At 45.8% G+C, this 23,405-nt stretch overlaps 1 protein-coding gene across 1 annotated transcript in view; it reads right to left on the bottom strand.

The window, feature by feature from the left end:
- The window catches only part of Polr1E (RNA polymerase I subunit E), a 151,064-nt gene that overhangs the window by 62,784 nt on the left and 64,875 nt on the right, over window positions 1-23,405 (bottom strand). Inside the window, exon 4 of the mRNA XM_068388998.1 lies at window positions 17,069-17,200. Within this exon, the coding sequence (XP_068245099.1) occupies window positions 17,069-17,200 (132 nt within the window). The remainder of the gene's footprint in view (window positions 1-17,068; window positions 17,201-23,405) is intronic.

Below are 23,405 nucleotides of genomic sequence, written 5' to 3'. Positions count from 1 at the left end.
CTGAATCTCCATACCTAGATAGACTATAGTTTGGGATGGGACGAGTTGGGACTTTTCTATATTGACCAGGAGACCCAATTCCTTGGTCAGATCCAGAGTCCATTTGAGATTCTCCAGACAGCGACGACTTGACGCAGCTCTTAAAAGCCAGTCGTCCAAATAGAGGGAGGCTCTGATGTCTGCTAAATGCAGGAATTTGGCAATATTCCTCATCAGTTTGGTAAACACTAGAGGTGCTGTGCTTAGGCCAAAGCACAGGGCTTGGAACTGGTAAACCACCTTCCCAAAGACGAACCTTAGGAAAGGTTGGGAATCTGGGTGGATGGGGACGTGAAAGTACGCGTCCTTTAGGTCTAACGAGACCATCCAGTCTTCCTTCCTGACCGATGCTAGCACCGACTTCGTCGTCTGCATGGTGAACGTCTGCTTGGTGACAAAGACATTTAGAGCACTGACGTCTAGCACCGGTCTCCACCCTCCTGTCTTCTTCGCTACTAAGAAGAGACGGTTGTAGAAGCCCGGGGATTGATGGTCCCGGACTATGACTACCGCTCCCTTTTGTAGCAAGAGAGACACCTCTTGCTGTAAAGCTAGCCTCTTGTCCTCCTCTCTGTACCTGGGAGAGAGGTCGATGGGAGTTGTTGCTAGAGGGGGCTTGCGCAAGAATGGAATCCTGTACCCCTCTCTGAGTAACTTCACAGACTGTGCGTCTGCACCCCTGTTCTCCCAGGCCTGCCAGTAGTTCTTGAGCCTGGCTCCCACTGCTGTCTGGAGAAGATGGCAGTCAGACTCTGCCTCTTGAGGACTTGGAACCCTTCTTCTTGTTGCCACGTTGACTATCGGCACGGGTACCTCCTCTGCTGGAGGTTCTGCCACGAAAGGGCGGAATGAACCTAGACGCTGGTGTGTCCATCCTAGGTCTAGGCACGGAAGGTAAAGCTGTGACTTTACGTGCGGATGACGCCACCAGGTCATGGGTGTCTTTCTGGATCAACGAGGCGGCAATCCCCTTGATCAGCTCTTCAGGAAAGAGACACTTGGATAGCGGAGCAAACATCAGCTCTGACTTCTGACATGGTGTGACTCCCGCCGACAAGAAGGAGCAAAGGTGATCTCGCTTCTTAAGAACTCCAGACACGAAAGAAGCCGCAAGCTCGCCAGACCCATCCCGAATGGCTTTGTCCATGCAGGACATGATGAGCAAGGCAGAGTCCTTATCCGAAGGGGAGGTCTTTCTGCTCAACGCTCCCAAACACCAGTCCAGGAAGTTAAAGATCTCAAACGCACGGAAAACTCCCTTCAAAAGATGGTCCATGTCCGAAGAAGTCCAGCAAATCTTGGACCGTCTCATAGCCAGTCTGCGGGGAGAGTCTACCAGATTTGAGAAGTCGCCCTGGGCAGAGGCAGGAACTCCCAAGCCTAGAACCTCTCCTGTGGCATACCAAACGCTAGATCTGGAAGCAAGCTTGGTCGGGAGAAACAAGAAGGTTGTCTTCCCAAGTTGCTTCTTGGCCTGCAGCCACTCTCCCAGTACCCTTAAAGCTCTCTTGGACGAGCGAGCGAGTATGAGTTTCGTAAAGGCAGGAGCTGCTGACTGCATGCCTAAAGCGAACTCAGAGGGAGGTGAGCGTGGAGCTGCAGACACAAACTGGTCCGGATACAACTCCTTAAACAGGGCAAGGACTTTCCTAAAGTCTAAGGAGGGAGGCGTAGTCTTGGGTTCATCTATGTCGGAGTGTTGATCATCCAAATGCGCAGCTTCGTCGTCATCAGAGATTCCTTCATCCGAATGCTGAGGAGGAAGCGGCAAAGGAGGAGAAGAAAGCTGAACGGCTGAATCCGGCAGCACGGGTGCATGCGTAGCTGCACTGGATCCAACATCATGCCGCTGTTGGTCTCATATCCGCCATCGAAGGTTGATGAGAGCTAGTAGGAGGGTCGGGTGTAACCACTACAGGGGAAGGAATAGGTTGTGGGGCATGGGGAGAGGAAAAATCAAAAGAGCGAGACGAACTCCTCCTGATCCTATCCTTCTCTAGCCTACGTGCATTCTTGAGGAATTCTTGAAAATCGAATTCCGAAAGCCCAGCGCATTCCTCACATCGATCTTCCAATTGACAGGCTTTAACCCTACAATTAGAACAAACGGTGTGAGGATCTATAGAGGCCTTCGGAAGACGCCTAGAACAGTCCCTAGCGCTACACTGCCTGTACTTGGGGACTTGAGTAGGGTCAGACATCTTGAATTAGTCAAAGGGGGAAATCCAAAATCTATCCAAGTCGTCAACAAATAATCCAAAATCTAATCAATGAAAGTGATAAAGTATTGATGATAACTTCTGTACAGCGAAAGCTAATAACTAGAGAGAATACTTCACCAAATAGCGTGAAAATCAACTCCAGAAACAACAGCGTATCAAGTAGGTCTTGCCGGTGGCACGACAGAGAGAAAATTGGTTCTTTGTTGACAAGAAGTACTTGAGTACCTACTCGACAGATGGCGCTGTTGTTGTACACCCCCACCTGTATAGCGATCGCTGGCGTATCCCGCCCGTAGGTTTTTTCTGTCGGGCAGCAGAGCTGCAGCTACATGATCACCGGGTAAGATTAATATTGAAAAATATTATTTTCATTATAAAATAAATTTTTGAACATACTTACCTGGTGGTTGTATTTATAGCTTACGTCCCTGACGTCACGCCAGAAAAATTAAAAAATCGCGCCAATAGTTGATTGGATAGCCACGTGTGCTACCCATGCGCCCCTGGCGAGGTACCCGGAAACCATTCCCTCGGTATTCATATCTGGCATGCCTCTAGTCTCTAGAGGGGAGGAGGGGGGGATTTTAATTGTATATAACCACCAGGTAAGTATGTTCAAAAATTTATTTTATAATGAAAACATTTTTAAACACAAGGCTTACCTGGTGGTTATATATATAGCTGATTAACACCTTTGGTGGAGGGTTAGAGACAGCCAATATAGTTGGAATTCTGCTTAAGAGTTTCTAAAATACAAAAAAACTTACAGGTTTCGTACCTGATAAGGAAGCTGACTTCAATAATACTCTGCCATTATGTCTGCTATCATTATGAGATCCAACAGTCCTCTCAGGGGGCTGAAGATCCCTAGGAGCTGCCAACCGGTGATCACACCTCTTTGTGACAGAGCCTCCTCTAAAACCCATTCCGGAGCGCTCTCAAGGAACAAAAAAGACTACCTGACAAATCAATGATTGTGGACGACTGTCGCAATCTCCCCAAGACAATCATAAAATCACCAAATAAAAGTTCCAAGAGAAAGAAAAGGTATTAGGATTATGGGAAAGTAGTCGCGGATCCTTCTCCCACTACCGTACCCGCTGCTACAAACGGTCTCAGAGTATATCGTTCATCTTATAGAGTCCGGACATTTTTCAAATCGTGTGAGGCGAACACAGCTTTGCTTCTCCAGAAGGTTGTGTCCATAATGCTTTGCAAGGAACGATTTTGCTTGAATGCCACTGAAGTTGCCACTACTCTTACTTCGTGAGTCTTTACTTTCAAAAGACTAAAGTCTGTCTCACTGCAGTGAGAATGAGCCTCTTTAATTAGAAGTCTAATAAAGTAAGATAAAGCATTCTTGGACATTGGCAAGGAAAGTTTCTTCACCAAGCACCACAGTGCTTCCGACTTGCCTCTTAAAGTCTTTGTTCTGTCTAAGTAAAACTTGAGAGCCCTTACTGGACATAAAACTCTCTCTAGCTCGTTTCCAACCACGTCTGCCAGGTGCGAAATCTGAAAGGCCTTAGGCCAAGGTTGGGAAGGGCGCTCGTTCTTAGCGAGAAAACCCAATTGTAATGAGCAGATCGCTTTACCGTCCTAAAAACCCACATTTCTACTAAAAACATGGACTTCACTAACCCTCTTGGCTGTTGCCAGACTAACCAAGAAAAGGGTTTTCATTGTGAGGTCCTTCATAGATGTAGAGTGCAGGGGTTCAAACCTGTCACTCATCAGAAATTTTAACACAACGTCCAGATTCCAAGCTGGTGAATCCTGGTGTTGTTGTTTTGTTGTCTCAAAGGATTTAATTAGTTCTTGTAGATCCTTATTATTTGAAAGATCCAGGTTCCTGTGCCTGAACACAGTCGTCAACATCCTCCTGTATCCCTTGATAGTTGACGTAGAAAAACTTAGTTTCTTTTTCAGGAATAAAAGAAAATCAGCAATCTGAGCTACAGAGGTACTGGAAGAGGAAACAGAGTTGACCCTGCACCATTCCCTGAAAACTTCCCACTTGGATTGATAGACTCTGATGGTTGAAAACCTCCTAGCCCTTGCAATCGCCCTAGCTGCTTCCTTTGAGAAGCCTCTAGCTCTTGTGAGTCTTTCGATAGTCTGAAGGCATTTAGTCGAAGACTTTGGAGATTTTGATGGTGTCTTACCAAGTGGGGCTGTCTGAGTAAATCTACTCGTAAAGGAAGGCTTCTGGGAGTATCCACCATCCATTCCAGTACCTCTGTGAACCCTTCTCTTGAGGGCCAGAGGGGGGCTATCAAGGTCATTCTGGTCCCTTTGCTTGTCACAAACTTTTGAAGAACTTTGTACAGGATCTTGAACAGAGGAAAAGCGTACACATCTAGATTTGCCCAATTTAGCAGAAACGCGTCTGTATGTACTGCCTCGAGATCTGGCACTGGGGAGTAATATGTCTCTAGTCTCTTGGTCTTTGCAGTCCCGAAAAGATCTATACAAGGGCGACCCCAAAGTTTCCACAGACTCTTGCACACCTCTAGGTGTAGAGTCCACTCCGTGGATAGGACTTGTCCTTTCCTGCTGAGACCGTCTGCCCAAACATTCCTTTCCCCCTGGATGAACCTTGTAAGTAAGGTCACCTGTCTTTCCTTTACCCAAATGAACAGCTCTCTCGCCGTCTCGCAAAGGGAAATAGTGTGTTCCTCCTTGTTTAACAATGTAGGCCAATGCCGTGGTGTTGTCTGCATTGACTTGAATCACTTTGTTTCGTACTGACCCTTCGAAGCTCTTCAGGGCCAACAGAACTGCAAGCAGCTCCTTTTGATTTATGTGAAAAGACTTCTGAATCTCCATCCACACCCGTGATGCTTCCACATTGCCCAGTGTTGCACCTCACCCTGAGTCTGAGGCGTCAGAACACAACTCTAGGTTTGGGCTCTTCAGTTCTAATGAGCAACCTTCTTGAAATTTGATCGGGTCGTTCCACCACTGCAGGCAGTGTCTCATTGACTTTGTGATTGGAACACACACCTTCTAAAAATCCTTTTCCTTGTTCCAGCAAGAGTTGAGGTGAAATATGAGTGGTCAAAGGTTCAGCCTTCCCAGAGAGATGAACTGTTCCAAAGAGGAGAGAGTTCCCAACAGGCTCATCCACCTCCTCGCAGAACACTTCTGCTCTCCTAGAAACGCACGTATCTTCTGAAGTGCTTGCTCCGTCCTTAAGGGAGACGGAAAAGCCCGAAAAACCTGACTCCGAATCATCACTCCTAAATATATAATCTCTTGAGAAGGTATCAGTGAAGATTTGTCTTTGTTGACTAGAAGACCCAATTCTTCCGTCAACTTCAAAGTTGTCTGAAGATCTTTCAGGCAGCGATCTTGAGAGCGGCCTCTTAAAAGCCAATCGTCCAGGTACAGGGAGGCTCTGATGCCTCTTGAGTGGAGCATCCATGCTACAGTGAGCAAAAGTCTCGTAAAAACCTGTGGGGCGGTGTTGAGGCAGAAACAGAGGGCTCGAAATTGAAAGACTTCTCCTCGGAAAACGAATCTCAGAAAGTGCTTGAACTTTGGATGAATCGGGATATGGAAATAAGCATCCTGAAGGTCCAGTGATACCATCCAGTCGCCCTTCCTTACCACTGCAAGCACCGACTTCGTCGTCTCCATTGAGAACTTTGTTGTCTGGATGAAGTTGTTGAGAGCACTTACGTCCAGAACTGGACGCCATCCCCCTGAGTTCTTGGGAACTAGGAAAAGGCGGTTGTAAAAGCCTGGTGACTTCCAGTCCTGTACTTTCTCTACAGCTCCCTTCTCAAGCATGAGAGACACTTGTAGCTATAATGCTTGCCTCTCTAATTCCTCCCTGTACTTGGGAGAGAGATCCACAGGAGTTAACCTTAGAGGGGGTTGATTTATAAAAGGGATCCTGTAGCCCTTCCTTAGAAGTTGGACTGACAAGGGATCTGCACCCCTCTTCTCTCACACCTGCTAGTAGATGTTTAGTCTGGCTCCTACTGCCTGAAGGCGAAAGCAGTCAGACTCTGCTTCGCCCTGTTCTTGCTCCTCTTTTCTTAGTCCCCCTTCCATCTGATCTGAAGTTACCTCTAACGGAAGGTCTTCCTCGAAAGGGCTGAGAAAACTTCTGAAAAGGAGCAACCTCTTTAGGTTTGCGGCTAACGAAAGGTGGCAACACTTTCTTTGCCGTCTTCAAGACCAGGTCTTGAATGGCCTTCTGTGTTAGCGAAGAAGAAATCTCCCTCATAAGGTCCTGTGGGAACAGAGATGACGACAGTGGAGAATATAATAATTCAGATTTCTGAAAGGATGAAACTCCCACAGACAGGAACGAACACAATTGGGCTCTCTTTTTGAGAGTTCCTGCTGTAAAAATAGCAGCTAACTCATTAGCCCCGTCTCGCAATGCCTTATCCATGCATGACATGATGTGGATTAGGTTCGAAGAGTCTCCTTCCTTGAGTGTAGTCATCTTTTTGCCCAAGGCCCCCAGAGTCCAATCAAGGAAATTAAATACCTCGAAGGCTCTGAAAACACCTTTGAGTAAATGGTCTAATTCGGAAGTAGACCAAAACACCTTAGTCTTCCTCATGGTCGATCTACGAGGAGCGTCTACCAGGCTTGAGAAATCTCCTTGGGCAGAGGCAGGAACTCCCAAGCCGAGAACCTCTTCCGTATAGTACCAAACACTATATCTAGAAGCCAACCTAGTAGGGGGAAATGAGAAGGTCGCTTTCCGTTGCTCTTTCTTGGCACCCATCCAGTCTCCCATTAATTTAAGTGCTCCTTTAGATGAATGAGACCACCATTTTATTGAACAGAGACTTTTTCTTAGGTTTTCCTAAAGTAAACTCTGATGGAGGCGATTGTGGAGCCACAGGAATAAAAGACTCTGGAAACTCAAAATGAAAAATCTTCATCAGCTTCTTTAAGTTTACTGAATGACGAAAAGATTTAGAGCCCTCATCCTCAGATAACTCCTCAAAGGGTTTGGAAGGTGAAAGAGGAACATCAACTTCTTCCTCTGATAACAAGTCTCACTGCTCCTCAGAACGCTCTCGATCCGCGCGGTCAGAGTTAAGAACCGTTGCATTAAGATCAAAGTCCTATCTAGATGTTTGTTGTTTTGCATCGCATACAAGATGGTGGTCGATGTAAGAACGCTTGCGTTCCGATGAATGCTCAATGAGAGGACGCCTGGCGTCACACTCGCGTTCAGCTGGGAGGATGCTTGTGCTCTGAACGCTCGATGAGGTCACGCTCTACGTCACGCTTTGGAGGACGCTCGTGTTCAGCTGAATGCTCGATGGGAGGACGCTTGCGCTCTGAACGCTCGATGAGGTCACACTCTACGTCACGTCGTGGAGGACGCTCGTGTTCTGCTGAACGCTCGATGGGAGGACGCTCAAGAGCACGCTCGACATGACACCTAGCTGAAAGCTTGAAAGCGCTTTCAGCAGAACGATCACAATCATTGCTAAGCGCATGAGCAGCAGCTCGATTAGGAGAATGCTCGACTTCCTGAAAGCCCGAGAGATCAGCCTTTCATGAAGAACGTTTACTTTCCCTATCATCTCTGTGCGTAGTCGTACACTCAACGCGTTTAGCAACTTTATTACCAAGCGTTTGCGACTCTCCACTTTGCGCTGCTTAGTGTTAAGAGAGGAGGATTTAGTAGGTTGGTAGCCTTTCATAAAAGATGAAAGGTTCTGCTGCATTTCTTGCAACCTCATAAAATTTGAGTCTTGCGAAACACTAATCGTAAGTTCTTCCTCTCCACCGCTCAAAGACCGCTTAGAGCGAAAAGCGGGTGAGATCCAATCTGAAGGAGGCAAAGGAGCATGAAAGGATGTTACAGCCAGGTCGGATAATTGCTCAACTGCAGGACTATTTTCAACTAATGTCCTAGCAGGCTGCTTGGAAGGCGAGCTTCCTTCAGACGAAAAGCGTTCAGGACTGTTCCAATGACTACAGCCTGCTTGCGATGTCCTGGAAGGACATAAGTCAATTTTCCTCTTAAGAGGTCTAGAAGTTTGACTCCAACCTCTTTTAGGTAAATCTTCCTCCGATGATGAGCCAAACTTTTTAACTTCGCCTTTTCTACGGTAAGAGCGAACATCCTGGGAAAAATCATGGACGTTCGAGGGAACGTCTGCTAGGTAAGTAAGGCCTCTCGTTTCCTTTCATCTTTCGACATTCCGTCTCCCAGGGGTTGGGGAGCTTGAAAGAGGTCCAGGACTAGGAGAACGACAAGCCCGAGCAGGCGTACCCTCCGAAGGACTAAGAACACTCACCGTACCTTTAACGCTTTCATTTTTTAGCTGTTTAACATCGGCCTTAACTGCGTTCTATCCGCAGCGATAGACTCTACCTTCGTACCTAACTCCTGGATAGCCAACATCATATCTTTAAGTGTTGGTTCATTAATGGTACTCGCAGCGGGATCTGGAACTACCACTACAGGAGAAAGAATAGGAACCGTGACATATGAAGAGGAATCTTTAGAAGAAAGAGAAAAACTACGTCTTACCCTATCTTTAGCTAACTTACGAATATAACGATCGAAATTAAGCCACTCATGATCTGACAAAATAAGGCATTCGTCACACCTATCATCAAGTTTACAAACTTTACCCCTACATTTAATGCATAATGAATGAGGATCAATGGAGGCCTTTGATAAACGGGTCTTACACCCACTAACACACCCTAAAACCACTACAGGGGGTAGCCATTTTGAACTTTGACAGAGATCAAATACAAGCAAGGGTCAAAAAATCAATATCCAAACATATAACTAGAGTATCCAAACGAAAAATCAATCAAGCGAGAGTCATAAACCAGAATTATTGTACTTCACCAAAGGGATAGCAATAATCAGTCAAAACGCGAGGAGAATATCCAACCAATGTTACCGCTAGCGCCGGCAGGGAAGATATGAATACCGAGGGAATGGTTTCCGGGTACCTCGCCAGGGGTGCATGGGTAGCACACCTAGCTATCCAATCGCGATTGGCGCGAGTTTTTAATTTTTCTGCTGTGACGTCAGGGACGTAAGCTATATATATAACCACCAGATAAGTCTTGTGTTTAAAATTCTTCTTTACTTGGTTCCATTTCATCATGTAGCTGGGAGAACCTATTTTGTATTGCTAAATTAAGCTCATCAGCTTTTTCTCTTATTACACGAGTGTTTATTTTCTTTCTTAAAATAAGTTTTTCTCTTTCTTTCCTTAGACCTAAACAAATTCAACTTCTCACCACTCTATCTACATCTTTAACTTAATTTTTTCACTCAGATTAAAACCTATTCCACTTTTTGTTTACCATTTCGGGTTCTCTATGTCAATTTTATATGTTCCTTTTTATAAAAAAAAAAAAAAAGGTGTTCATTGTTTTAAGATTGTTTCTTTCAGCAAATTTTACAAGCATGTCTCCTCTGTCATTTCTTGTGTCTACTACAAATTTACCTATTGCCGATTCTCCTCTCTTCTTCTGGCTTACTTTATAAACCTCTGAAATCACTTAAAACAAATGTAAATTGAGTACTGTTAATAAGTTTTTTTTCAAAGATATCTCAAAATCTTTGTAAAAAGTTTCTATTACTCCATCTGTATGGGATGTTGTTGCTGAATATATTTTAATGATCTACAGTTTATACTTCTAATTTAGTTTGATAATCAATCCAGCAATTCTACCACTAATATAACAAAATTCTTTAGTCACTTACTAGATTTCTATTAATAAGAAAACCTACTGCATTTCCTTTGATCATGTCCTTTGAAGCAAATTATAGGGTCCTCTTTTAACTCTATATAAAGATTCCCGATGATTTTCTTCCTTAAACAGGATCCTGATATGACAAATTCGAAGATAATTTGTATTTTTCCTAACCATACAAACCTTGGCTATTTACAGAGGGTTTACCTTTTAGCGCAGCTGAAATGGCGAGCCATTAGAATTTAACGAGGGTGTATTACCCCCGCGCTAGTTAGCGGGGGGGTAGGGGAGTGGTAGCTAGCTACCCCTCCCCCCCCCCTCACACACAGATGAATGCTCACTTTCACTTAGAGGTAGGACTTGTCTTGGGGGACAGGGCTGGCGGGCAAATATGTGTAAATAGCTAAGGTTTGTATGGTTAGGAAAAATACAAATTATCTTCGAATTTGTCATTTGTTCCGTAACCGAAATACAAACCACGCTATTTACAGAGGGTGACTTACCCCTTAGGTAGGGTGGAAAGTCCCCAGCCATACTGGCTTTGGCTTTACCCGGGGACTCAGAATCTGAGTGAGTCCCACTCGAGAAAAGGAGTCCCTGCACCTCACAAGTTCCTTGCTCCGCAAGGAACCATGTGGCCTACGTAAGCTTGTGTGTGAAGGAAGAAGTGTGACCCGTCCTAGGCAGTTGACCTGGAGTTCCAGAAGGAAAATGCATCCCCTGTGAAAATGCATCCCCTGCTGGTTAGAATACGCCAGAATCATGAAGTCGACGCGCATGGGGGGGACTCGGCAGGAGCTGTAGGATCTGTAGAGGGGCCAGACTAAGGTCCCTAAGCCTGCCTGAATGATGGAGAGGTATCCTTCAGGTCTTGACCATAGGCCTGGACCGGAACATGCCCCCCCCCCCCCCCCTTTCCTTTGACGAGTCCGAGAACAGCATCAAGAATGTGGGGAAAGGACGAGAATATCCACTACCATCAAGAGGCTCCATAGGTCAACACCCATTGCAGGTCTAATAGTTCCGCTGGTCCCATAGGGGCCAGGAAGTCCGGTTAAACATTGCCTGAAGCCACCGGAACTTGGACCGCCCCACATGGAACTTATCCTGAGGCGACCGTTCGGACTATAGACGGGTCAATGAGGAAAGGAGAACTAGGAAACGTTCCAGGGTAGGGCTGAAAGCTCTGCTTGACTGAGAACAGGTACTGCGACTCTCCTCAGTCTTGCCACAGTCAACTGAAAGGAAGGCTCGGAGGATGTGGTAACAGAATCTGGCGTCCCCAGGTGGTCACCCATCCAAGTACCGACCAGAACCGACGTTGCTTAACCTCGCTGGACGGACGAGAAGCGGGGTTTCCAACGTGGTAAAGCCGTTGACTCAATATCATGGCCAGATACTCCAGATGTTGAGGCAGAGGAAGAGAAGGCTCCAAGCAAAATACCATGAGCCCACACTCATGGTAAGCATCCGGAAGCTTGTCCCGGCGCTGAAGAAGGTCGAACCCGAGCCTACCGGAGTTGACCAGCCCTCCAAACAGCAGAGGAGGCGGAAGCCTGCACCTGAGCGGCCAAGAGGAAGGCAGGGAGAGTTCTCTGGGGAAACAAACCTGCTATGCCACGGCAGGATAGCCACACTGCATCATAAGCAGGAATACTTGCAGTCTAGGCTGAATTCGACGAGCTCCCTGGAAGCTGGATGGAATGGAAACTGAAAGTACCCGTCCTTACGATCCAGGGTTTAAGGAGTCCTGTCGCCTCGTTACCAGTCTGATCGATTCTGCTGGTCTACGCTGGCCGAACTTTGTTCGACAAACTTGATCAGGGCTGAGAGGTCGACTACGGACATCCCCTCTCAGATCCTTCCTTACAAGAAAGGATCGACTGAAGAGGCCGGGGGTGAAGCCGTTGATGATCCTAAGGAAGACCTTCACCTAAGGTATGGATCATTCTGCGCAACCGGGCAACTCTTGCTGACGCTATGGCATAGAGGTTCAGAGACACTGAATTCGCTGACAGAGATGGCAGGCGCGATATCCTTGGCTGATCACAGAGATTGTGCGGGATGAGTAACCTTAAGCATCCTCCCAGCGAAAAATCTGCAATCCTAGAGTTCGTGAACTCTGCCGCTCCTTTTAGGACTATGCCCCCCCGGGGGAGCCTCCCGTGCCATCTGTTCCTGACAGGAGGAAACTGCAATTGGACACCTTGTCCCAGTTGTCGTAGCCGATAACTTAGGCCGACGTGGTTGAAAGAAAAGGGCGCTGGAGCCCTGCAGAGTCTGGAAGAAAGCGCCTTGGAGGAGTGAAAACGGAAGTCAATTTCCTCCGCACAGCCGCTGTCTAAGTCTCTGTCCTTGGGCACAAACAAACTCTTCTCAAGGATGGAAGAGTGTCTGAGGTCGTCGACCTCCACAGATGAGACACCCGAAGGAAGCCCTCAGTCAGCGCGTCCAGATGGTACAACATCGAGCTTGTCCGCAAGTTAGATACTTAACGACGAAAGGCCAAGGTGCCTGAGCTCGAGAGGAGGAAAGTACCCATGATCTTCCTGTAGCTTCCTTGAACCCAACCTCGGGCCGTAACCGAGGAGGGAAAGGACCTGGTAAGCTCCCAGAGGAAGGGGTAAGCAGTCACCCCTTGTCCGATGGAGAAATCTCGAACGGAAAGCCCCCCCCCGCCAAAAATCCTTCCAGGGAATGACGGCGAAGGGCTAACCAAGGTTCAGGAAAGAGGGGTGTTGCTCAGATCTCCCTGAAGTTTCTCCTATTCTTGCAAGTGCCATGCTCTGCGTTTACGGGGTGAGGCCGTGTTCTGGAAATACGCTCCAGAAGAACTCGCCAGGCTGGCCATGCTGCGAAAACCCCATTGGGAATCGTGGTCGCAATCGCCCTGGAGCTCGCGCGACGGTAATTCAAAGATTTGCGCATGGGCGAACGTGGAAGCGCCCATGCGCGGTAACGCAGGAACGCAAACGAAGGTGAGCGAAGGAGCGCAGAAGGAGGGCGAGCATGGTAGGAAGGGCCAGAGCTGGTGGTCGGCGAGCGATAACCCATAGACGAGCAATGGATACTGCAAGAAATAAGCGGACGTTTGTGCGAAGAAACACCGTCGGTTCGCGCGACGGAACACCGTCGGTTCGCGCGCCGGAACACCGTCGGTTCGCGCGCCGGAACACCGTCGGTTCGCGCGCCGGAACACCGTCGGTTCGCGCGCCGGAACACCGTCGGTTCGCGCGCCGGAACACCGTCGGTTCGCGCGCCGGAACACCGTCGGTTCGCGCGCCGGAACACCGTCGGTTCGCGCGCCGGAACACCGTCGGTTCGCGCGCCGGAACACCGTCGGTTCGCGCGCCGGAACACCGTCGGTTCGCGCGCCGGAACACCGTCGGTTCGCGCGCCGGAACACCGTCGGTTCGCGCGCCGGAACACCGTCGGTTCGCGCGACGGAACACCGTCGGTTCGCGCGACGGAACACCGTCGGTTCGCGCGACGGAACACCGTCCGTCCGCGCGATGGAAAACCGTTGGTTCGCGCGCGGGCGAACATTGGAGAGCATGGGCGCGGACGCGCATGAGCGTAGACGTGCATGCGAATGATCGCGTGGGCGCACAGGCAAGCGGTCGCGCAGGCGAACGGTCGCGAGGGTGGGCAGGTGAATGAGCGCGAGTCCGAGGCGGCGAACGCAAGCGTTAGCGCGATGGCGAGGAAGACCGCTGGCAATTTGGATCAACAGGCGATCGGTGGTGAGCTGGTGAGCGCTAACGCGCAGGTTGGCGATGGCGCGTTGTGGCATGCCGACGCGATGGCGAGCAGCATGCGCAGGTGAGCGATCGTGCGATGGCGAGCAGCATGCGAAGGTGAGCTATCGGGAGCAGCATGCGCAGGTGGGCGATCGCGCGATGGTGATCAGCATGCGCAGGGTCGCGCGATGGTGATCAGCATTCCAGGGTCGCGCGATGGCGATCAGCATGCGCAGGTGGGCGGTCGCGCGATGGCGAGCAGCATCCGCAGGTGGGCGATCGCGCGATGGCGAGCAGCATCCGCAGTTGAGGGTCGCGCGATGGCGAGCAGCATCAGCAGGTAGGCGATCGCGCGATGGTGATCAACATGCGCAGGGTCGCGCGATGGTGATCAGCATGCGCAGGGTCGCGCGATGGAGATCAGCATCCGCAGGTGGGCGGTCGCGCGATGGCGATCAGCATCCGCAGGTGTGCGGTCGCGCGATGGCGATCAGCATCTGCAGGTGGGCGGTCGCGCGATGGCGAGCAGCATCCGCAGGTGGGCGGTCGCGCGATGGCGAGCAGCATCCGCAGTTGAGGGTCGGGCGATGGCGAGCAGCATCCGCAGTTGAGGGTCGCGCGATGGTGAGCAGCATCCGCAGGTAGGCGATCGCGCGATGGACAGCAGCATGCGCAGGTGAGCTAGTAGCTGGCGAACCATGTTCCTTCAGAAGTGTTGGAGAACGTTGGCGTGCCGGCTGCAACACACAGGTGATCGCTGGTGAGCTGATGATCGCTGACGAGCTGATGATCGCTGACGAGCAGAAGGCAACGCGTGGAAGCCTGCGCATAGAAGAAGAGTCCTTGACCCCGACCTGAACCGAAGTTCTAGATCGCGAGGGCGAACGTGGGCGCACAGGGCGCGTAATAGGAACTAACAGGAACAGCAGGAATGATCATCATGAGAGCGCTGACGAACAGGAGAGCGCTGATGAGCAGGAGAACGCCTGTGCGCTAACACTGAACAGGAGCAGGAGAGAACACAGCAGAAGGGCGCGCAGGGGAACCCTGACACGCAAGGGTAGAACCCCCGTGGGAGGCAACCCTTTGCCCCGAAGGGATCGTTGTCCGCCGGGAGACTGATGTCCGTCGGAAGACCGTTGTCTGTCCGCCGGGAGACTGATGTCCGTCGGAAGACCGTTGTCCGTCGGGAAGACCGTTGTCCGTCGGGAAGACCGTTGCCCGTCTGAAGACGAGATCAGACTGCTGTCCATCTGCACCAAGGCGGAAGATCAAGAAAAAGGAGTTGTAGGCTGCAAACGGAGATTCAAAAAGGCGCCTCTAGCACCCTTATAGGGAGATGAGAGGCCCTTACGACGAGGCGGACGGTGGGCCTTACGGCGAGGGAGGCCAACAGCAACAGCAACAGAAGAATCCTCCGAAGAGGAGTCTCTATGAGTGTACTCTCTCGCGAACGAAAGAGAAACACTTCGTAGAAGAGACTGGTCAGCCAGTGACCTAAAAGGAGCAATCCTCCGAAGAGGAGCTCCTGCAGTTGCCCAGCCCCTTGAGCGAAACTGCAGGTGTGATCGCACAGCACCAAGAGCATAGTCGCACGAAAAAAAGGCAAGAGAAGAACCCCCAAAAGGGGAAAAACTCAAGCCTGGACAGGAAAAACTTCCCTCAGAAGGAAAGTTACCCGCCCAAGGAGGCAAGCCTCCTGAGAGTTCTAAAATGAACTGGAGAGCTGTCCGTCGTCACGGGAGTACTTCCAGCAGAAGGAGACACGCCCCTGACGAAAATACAAGGGGGGAGGCAGCAACAGCCGAATCCCCAGGACTCAACAAGACAGCTCACACCGTTGCCATATTACAGAAACGAACTAGATCGGTAACTGTAAAAAAATAAAACAAATAACATTAGTACACATTCATTTCCCCGGGAACGCTCCGAAGAGGAATCCCGAGGGAAAGGAAACAAGAATTACACAACAGGCACGTGCCCTCACAACCACTTACACTCACGGAAGGAGAGCTGTAACCAAAACAGAATTATAACAATTATAATTATGTAACTATGTAATTATGTAATTTAAAAAAAAAAAAAAAACTACAATTAGATTCATAAACTAATTGAGACAAACGTACGGCGTAGCAATACCCCCACGCGGAAAGGAAACTACAAGGGCGTAGTAACACGTAGTGAAAGGGTGAACGACCTCAAGAGAGAGAGAAAGACATAAGTCAAACTCGATCGCCACCCATAAAATTACGACGTGGTGGCCTAACTGCCGAGGACTCCACGTAGATATCGTACACTACACACACAACTCTGAAAAGGAAACTTACTGATTTCTATACTCAAATATATATACAAACATGAAAACATGTTTACATATATATTGAGTAAATGAAAAGTAAGCGATTAAGTAAAGACAAAACAAACAATGGCTGCCAAGAGAGGACCAAGACAGAGACGTCTGTCACAGTCCGAGCCAAAAGTGAAAGTGAGCATTCATCTGTGTGTGAGGGGGGGGGAGGGGTAGCTAGCTACCACTCCTCTACCCCCCCCCCCCCCGCTAACTAGCGCGGGGGTAATACACCCTCGTTAAATTCTAATGGCTCGCCATTTCAGCTGCGCTAAAAGGTAAACCCTCTGTAAATAGCGTGGTTTGTATTTCGGTTACGGAACAAATTGTACTTTGCAAGGTTGTTTCCAAAGGTGACCTGTTCAAGTCCTGAGATTTTTCGTACCCCTTGCAGTGGGATGTATCTGCCTGCCACCTTTGGCAGTTGTTCCACTTCCGCTTGGGACTAGGGGCCGAGATAGTTTTATGTATGTATGTATTCAATTAAAAGCTCAAGACCGAGACGACTGTCGAAATCTAACCGAGGCCCTTTACGTCAATAGGCGTAGAAGGATACGTGGTGTATGTATGTATTTATGTATGTATGTATGTATGTATTTATGTATGTATGTATGTATTTATGTATGTATGTATGTATGTATGTATGTATATATATGTAAATTGTATATATATATATATGTAAATTATATATATATATATATATATATATATATATATATATATATATATATATATATATATACATATGTAAATTATATATATATATATATATATATATATATATATATATATATATACCTGTATATATATATATATATATATATATATATATATATATATATATATATATATATATATATATATATATATATATACTGTATATATATATATATATATATATATATATATATATATATATATATATATATATATATATATATATATATATATACTGTATATATATAGTGTATAAGATTGTCAATAAGTCAATAATGAGACATCAGACTCACCTCTCGATCATTCTCCGGTAGAAGTGTGAGATAATCACTTTCAGTGTCTGCTGATATCATCAAGTCTTCTTGTCTAACAATAACATCTGCTGATGCTTCTTGGATGACTTCAGACATTCCTTCAGTATTTACCTAGATATAGATAGAAAAAGTGTTAAAAAAGGTTGGTCCATAACGATAAAAAAATATGTAATTTATATATAAAGTAGCTCAAAGCCCAATATGCTCTGTTACGTGAGGACTGATTATCTATTCAAAAGAGGGTATTACTATATTTTGTTCATGAACATCGAGAAATAAGACAAAATAATCAAAATTCATTAGCAGCCTCCTAGAAAACAGAATATTGTGCATAAAAAGTGCACAAGAGAAAACTATGATAAGTAATAGAAATATAAAAAAGGAATATAGATAAATATGTACAGTACTGTATATACATTGAGTAAAAACCATGAAAAGCAACTGGTAACAATTCACAATAGATAAAATATGCATATATAATTAATACGAGAGAAAACTATGACAAGTAATAGAAATATAAAAAAAGGAATGTCGATATATATGTACAGTATATACAGTGAGTAAAAACCATGAAATGCAACTGGTTACAATTCACAATAGATAAAATATGTATAAAATCAATACAGATAAAACAAAAATAAACCATTTAAAGAGTAATTTGTATTTTCCTTAGCTATACAAAGCCGAGTCCTTTAATGTAAGGAACGTCTTCTGTGTAACTGAAACGGCCATTAAAATCCTTAATTAATTAGGTAGTTAATGACAAGGTGGTGAGTGAGAGAGAGTAGCCCGCCCACTCTCCTGTCTAAAGAGCCTTCACTTTTTACCTTCAGCTCAGGACTGAGAGGGGTGGTTGAGATTGGAAATTCATCTTTCAAGGACTCACATTGATTCTTTTTATTCACTGAAATATGCCAGTCTCCCTAGTCCCATAAGAAAGCAAGGGAGACAACTCTACCAACTTCCTATCAGCCCATCATAGGGAAGTAGGTAGATAGGGCCTGGCCAATACTTCGACAATGAAGGAATGTTCTCTCCCAAATTGGGAGATGCACTCTGGAATGAAAAACCTAGTGGACAATTGCCATTGGATATGTAATTATTCCAGCATTTCCCCCCTCAAGGGGAGGATGAGGATAGGGGAAAGCTACTATTCACAAATCCAGTCTAATAGGAATGGTCCTATAATAAGCAGCTTACCAACATCGTCAGATCCATCATGTAACGCTTCAAATTCTTTATCCCAAGTAAAGGGAATGAAAGAATCAGCAAAAGAGACACTCATTATATCTCCCTGCTGACTTATATCAAACATTTTACCATAAATAAGATGCTTCTTGTCCCTTATGGGAGCTGGGCTGGAAACACAGCTACTTGAGCGACCACCGCGAGAACAAATGTAATGGACTTTAGGGTATAATCATTTGAAAAGGAGGGTGTGAAGATTGTCGGGCTCTTTCAAACTCCTTCACCACCTGTCCAACTACAGATTTTTTGGAGTCTAGGTATGACCAATACCCGACTTCGAAAGTTCTAGTTCGAACTAGTACCTCAAACATCTCATCAGTTAAGGCATATACCCTATGGATCCTCTCATAAATTCAGAAAGAAACCATTTTCTTTGACAACTCTTCCTTGGTTCCAGCAGTATTAACGAATAGATGCAGAAACTTAGGCATAAGATAGAGAGTCCTCTTCAGATAGCACCACAGAAACTTTACTGGACAAAAAAGCATCTCCTCTCAAATGCTGCCTGACACTGAGTAGAGAGGGGATGGAGAATGTTTTAAACTTGGGATCATGTCTCAAAAAAGATTCTCAGTTCTGATCTTAGATTTAGGAACAAAACTTAGAGACCTCCTTCCAACTTGTGTGGGTTATTACATGGGAAATTATGCAACTCACCTACTCTCTCCTCTCTTTGCCCTTGCTACGTCTAGCAAAAAGACTGACTTAAGAGTCAGATCTCTGTCTGATGACTTTCTCAAAGGCTCTTACAGGATACCCATAAGAGCATTGAAATGAAGGGTCACCTTCCACTCACAGAACCTAAGGTCTTGGATTGGGAAAGACTATTCAAAGCTCCTGAACAAAGACGACTCCCGTGAGGAGGACAGTTCTGTACCCTTCAGTCAAAAGACCATTCTCAGGGCTCGACAGTAGCCTTTACAGCAATTAATGAGTTGTACTTCTCCATAAAAAGAAAGTGTGCTAGCAATGCTCTGACTGGAGAAGTACCCTTTCAATGACACCAATCATAGAAGATGGATCTTTTTCTTTGTTAGAAAACCGAAGACCACTGTTGCAGGTATCCAGACATCTAAGCAGACCTTGTGAAAAACCTTTTGGTCAGAAGAGATGTTGGATAGTCTCTAACTGTTAATACAAGCAACTTCGGGGACTAGTGGAACCTCTAAAAGAGATTTGTTGTCCATAGGGGTAATTCTCTTGGGACCTTGATTAGAAGTGTTAACTGATTGGGATACCATTTGGCATATGACTATCTAAAAGCAACCAGGGTCATCCTGAGCCCTGGCGGGATCAACACTTTCTTGATCAGCCAACAAATCCAGCTGAATGGAGGAAAAGCTTTGAGCATCCAAGTAATCCTGTGGGTGTTGGAGCAATGCCCGTGGAACTAGACCTAGAGAAAAAAACACCGGGAGCTTCCTGTTTAGCCATGTGACGAACAGGTCAATTCCCGGTGACCCCATTAAAAAAGGATGCAAGGGCCCTTTCGTCCCTAAAACCTGCCTTAGGCAATTAAATATGTCTGCTAGTACATTCCTCTTGCCTGAAATTTGCTAGGGTGACAGTTCTACAGTGTTGTACACCACCCAAATGTGCAGTTTTGTCAACTTGCAACAGAGTGATATCTTAACTCATTTTGAAATGCTTGCAGAGCTAGAAATGTTGATTGCAATTCCAGGATACTCATGGAGATGCTTTTCTTCCACTGACCACACACCTAAGGAGACCAGGTCACCTAAGTGTGTGCATCTGAGAACAGTTGCATGTCCAGAGCTGGGGAGTTGGGAGCGACTCCCTAGGCGAGTTATTCCTCTTCAAGCCACCAGGTAAAATTGCCTGTACCTCCTACCCCACTGAAACAGAATGGTTCATGAAATCCCTGAATGTTGACCAGTGATCCTTCAAACACGAAAGAAGGGATCTTTGGTGGAAGTGACCATGTGGAATAAGCTTTTCCAGCAAGGAAAGGTAGCCAAGACTGCCAGCACCGAAGTAGGAGTACTGTCTTAGACAGAAACAGTTGCACTACCTCTCTGACATTGCAGATGAATTAGTTTGATGGAAAGACTCGCTGCTGCCGTATTTATCAGCATGCACAAACACTTCAACCTCTGCTTGGGTATGAGATTTGACTTACCCCAACATATCACAATTCCCAGATCCTGACAAAAGGCAAAACATCAATCTTGATCCTGTAGTAACTGACTGACGGAGAGGCCATAATCAGAAAATTGTCGGGATAGGTACTTAAAAAAACGTATCCCAAGCAAGTGGGCCAAAGCTTTCTCCAGAGTAAACACCTGTGGAACAATACACTACCGGAAACAGTGTCTTGAACTAGTACACCATAATATTGAGAAAGAAGCAGAGGTACTTCCGAGAGGACTGATGAATGGGTATTTGGAAGTACCCATCCTTCAGATCTACTGAAATTATTAAGTCTCCTATTCAGATGGAATTCAGTACAGACCAAACAGCTTCCATTCTGAACTTTGTTTATTGAACAAACTAGATCAGAGGAGAGAGGTTGATGATCAGTCTCCAGCCCCAAGTTGACTTCTCCATCAGGAAGAGTAAAATGTAGAAGCCCAGAGACCCTTCTCTTAACGACTTTCAGCACATTCTTCTCCAACATCCCTTTCATCATCAAAGGTAGCATATACTCATCCCAAAGACTCAGCCCTGTGCCCGTTCCAGGTTGCCCAATAACATGACAGGCATCACACTACTCATGGCAACAGGAGAGAGGGAACTCCAACATCAGGGTCTCCCTCTACCTGTCCTTTTCCCACTGCCTCCCTTCTTGACCTAAACAGGTTGGGGGGGCTTGAAAGGGTTTTGAATGGACAGAATTCCACGAAGAGGAAGAGCTCACAGGTAATCCTGATTGGAGTCTATAGGTATCAGCTGACTTCTTTAACACCAATCCTGTGGGCATGGCCACAGGCATCTTTGAAGAGCCAGAGCTGTTGCAAGGAGAAATTTGGCTATCTGCACTGACATATTTCAGTGTCAGACTTACATCTGGACCAACCTTTGTTCCAACATGAATACATACCCTTATCATACAATAGGAGTATGCTTTCAGCTTAGCTGAAACTTTGGCTGTTAAAATTTATAACAAGGTGTTGGTAATTACTGGCGGGTGACAGGCAAGATCTGCCCCCAGCCAGTAAAGTGAGTAGTCACTTTATTTTCAGCCATCCAAGAATACAGTCGTGTGCTGTCAACTGACTTTTTTGTTTTTTGTTTTATTTCTTCTAGTTTATGGTTAGCCATTAGTTGTGTACCGAGGTCATCAACAGCATCTGTGGTTCGCCATGGGATCCAGAGGTAAGGGAAACAATGTTATTCATATTTTTTCAGGGGCAAGAAAATAATGATATAAATAATCAAAACATACAGAAAAAATAAGTTCAAAGGGAAGAAAATATTACACTGTCTGACATCCAAAGAGACCCCACTAGTCTTTCCTAGAATTAATTACTCCACAAATAACACCTGCAAGAGCTGACTCCAAAATGTCCACTCAATACCCAACCAGAATGGGATGGTACCAGTATGATTACAGTGGCTCAAGTGTAATCCAAACCCACTTGATGGGACTAAGAGCATTCCAAGAATACAATTATTCCCACTTTAATCATAGTGGTAGGCAAACCGGACAGAATGCCATAGTCCTATCTCTAATAAACAGACCCACCCCTGGAATACAAGGGCCAAACTTCTTCACAAGAATAGTCTAATAGTCTGCATGTCAATTGATGCTCCAAACATTATCGGGTAGTTGGCAAGAACACCACAGCTCTCACAACTGGTTTTGAGAAAACTACAATCCCAACAATGGTATCCCTTAAAAAACATTTATACAGCAAAAAGGGGGGAGAAAGGTTGGACAGGAAGGTGGGAGACATTTGATAGAATATGGAAGTTGAAGTAGTGACAAGCCATAGGAAAAGTATGGCAGAAATTTTGAGTCAAACTGAGGAAAAAATTATTCCCCAGTTTGAAAGCTCTCTTGCCCGTCACGATGCTTGAACCGGAAATTATATCCTGTGTTGGAAGCAAAAGGACTTCGTTAAAGCATTCTCTCATTAACCCCATTACAGCAAGACGTTATATGAATAAATGATAAAACTTAAACATGCAGTTGAGATTACATTCTTAGAAGTTCATGGAATTTCCCCTTTGCAGATAGCATTTCAATCATAAATTGCATTTATCTTCACTTATCATTGCTTGTCTTGGCAATCTATTTTCTTATGTTAGAGCTGGTTGGAGGTGCCAAGATCGTTAGTATTAACTATGTTTATGCTAAGCAATTACTCCATCAGAAACTTACTATTAGCTGCTTCAAAAGAATTTGGCAACTTTGTGTGTTATAATTCAGAACAAGAAAAATCTGTAGACCTACTAAAAATAAAATCCTTCCTGCCAAGGACAAGGCCAATTTCAGAACTATTCTGAAACACAAATCAATTAAGAAAAGAGTATTATGAATATATATATATATATATATATATATATATATATATACATATATATATATATATATTTCACTCATAATTATATTTTCTTGCTAGATCAATGATGGAAAAATTACAGCTTTGTATGGCAACAATAGCCCTGTTAGTCATTGCTATGTTTCCCACATGCTGTACAGTGCTTCCTGAATGTTAAAGCACTTTCATTCTAATATTCCTGTAGTCTTGTCAAATCACAGCTTTCTAAGTCTTCATATCCTTTATGGCATTTGAGGACTATGAAAAAGCCTTTGATAGTGTGCACCAGCCAATTTCATGGATAGTCCTGCATTATTATAGAATTCCTCTTAAATAGGTAAATTTGATTAAGTCTGTTCATGAGCATAGCAAGTGCAAAGTTAATGTTAATGGAGTCTTATCAAATGAATTTCCAGTGAACAGTGGAGTACTCCAAGAGAATGTGTTGTTGCCTATGTTGTTAGTCCTCTTCATGGATTTTGTAATACGTAGAACAGTCAGAGATGGTGGAGAAGGATTGGACTGGATTGGTGATACAAATTTTAGCCGACCTAGACAATGCT

This window comes from Palaemon carinicauda, chromosome 1, assembly GCF_036898095.1.
Source record: "Palaemon carinicauda isolate YSFRI2023 chromosome 1, ASM3689809v2, whole genome shotgun sequence".
NCBI lineage: Eukaryota > Metazoa > Arthropoda > Malacostraca > Decapoda > Palaemonidae > Palaemon > Palaemon carinicauda.
Note: the sequence above shows the minus strand (reverse complement) of the source record. Positions and strands in the feature narration are given on the sequence as shown.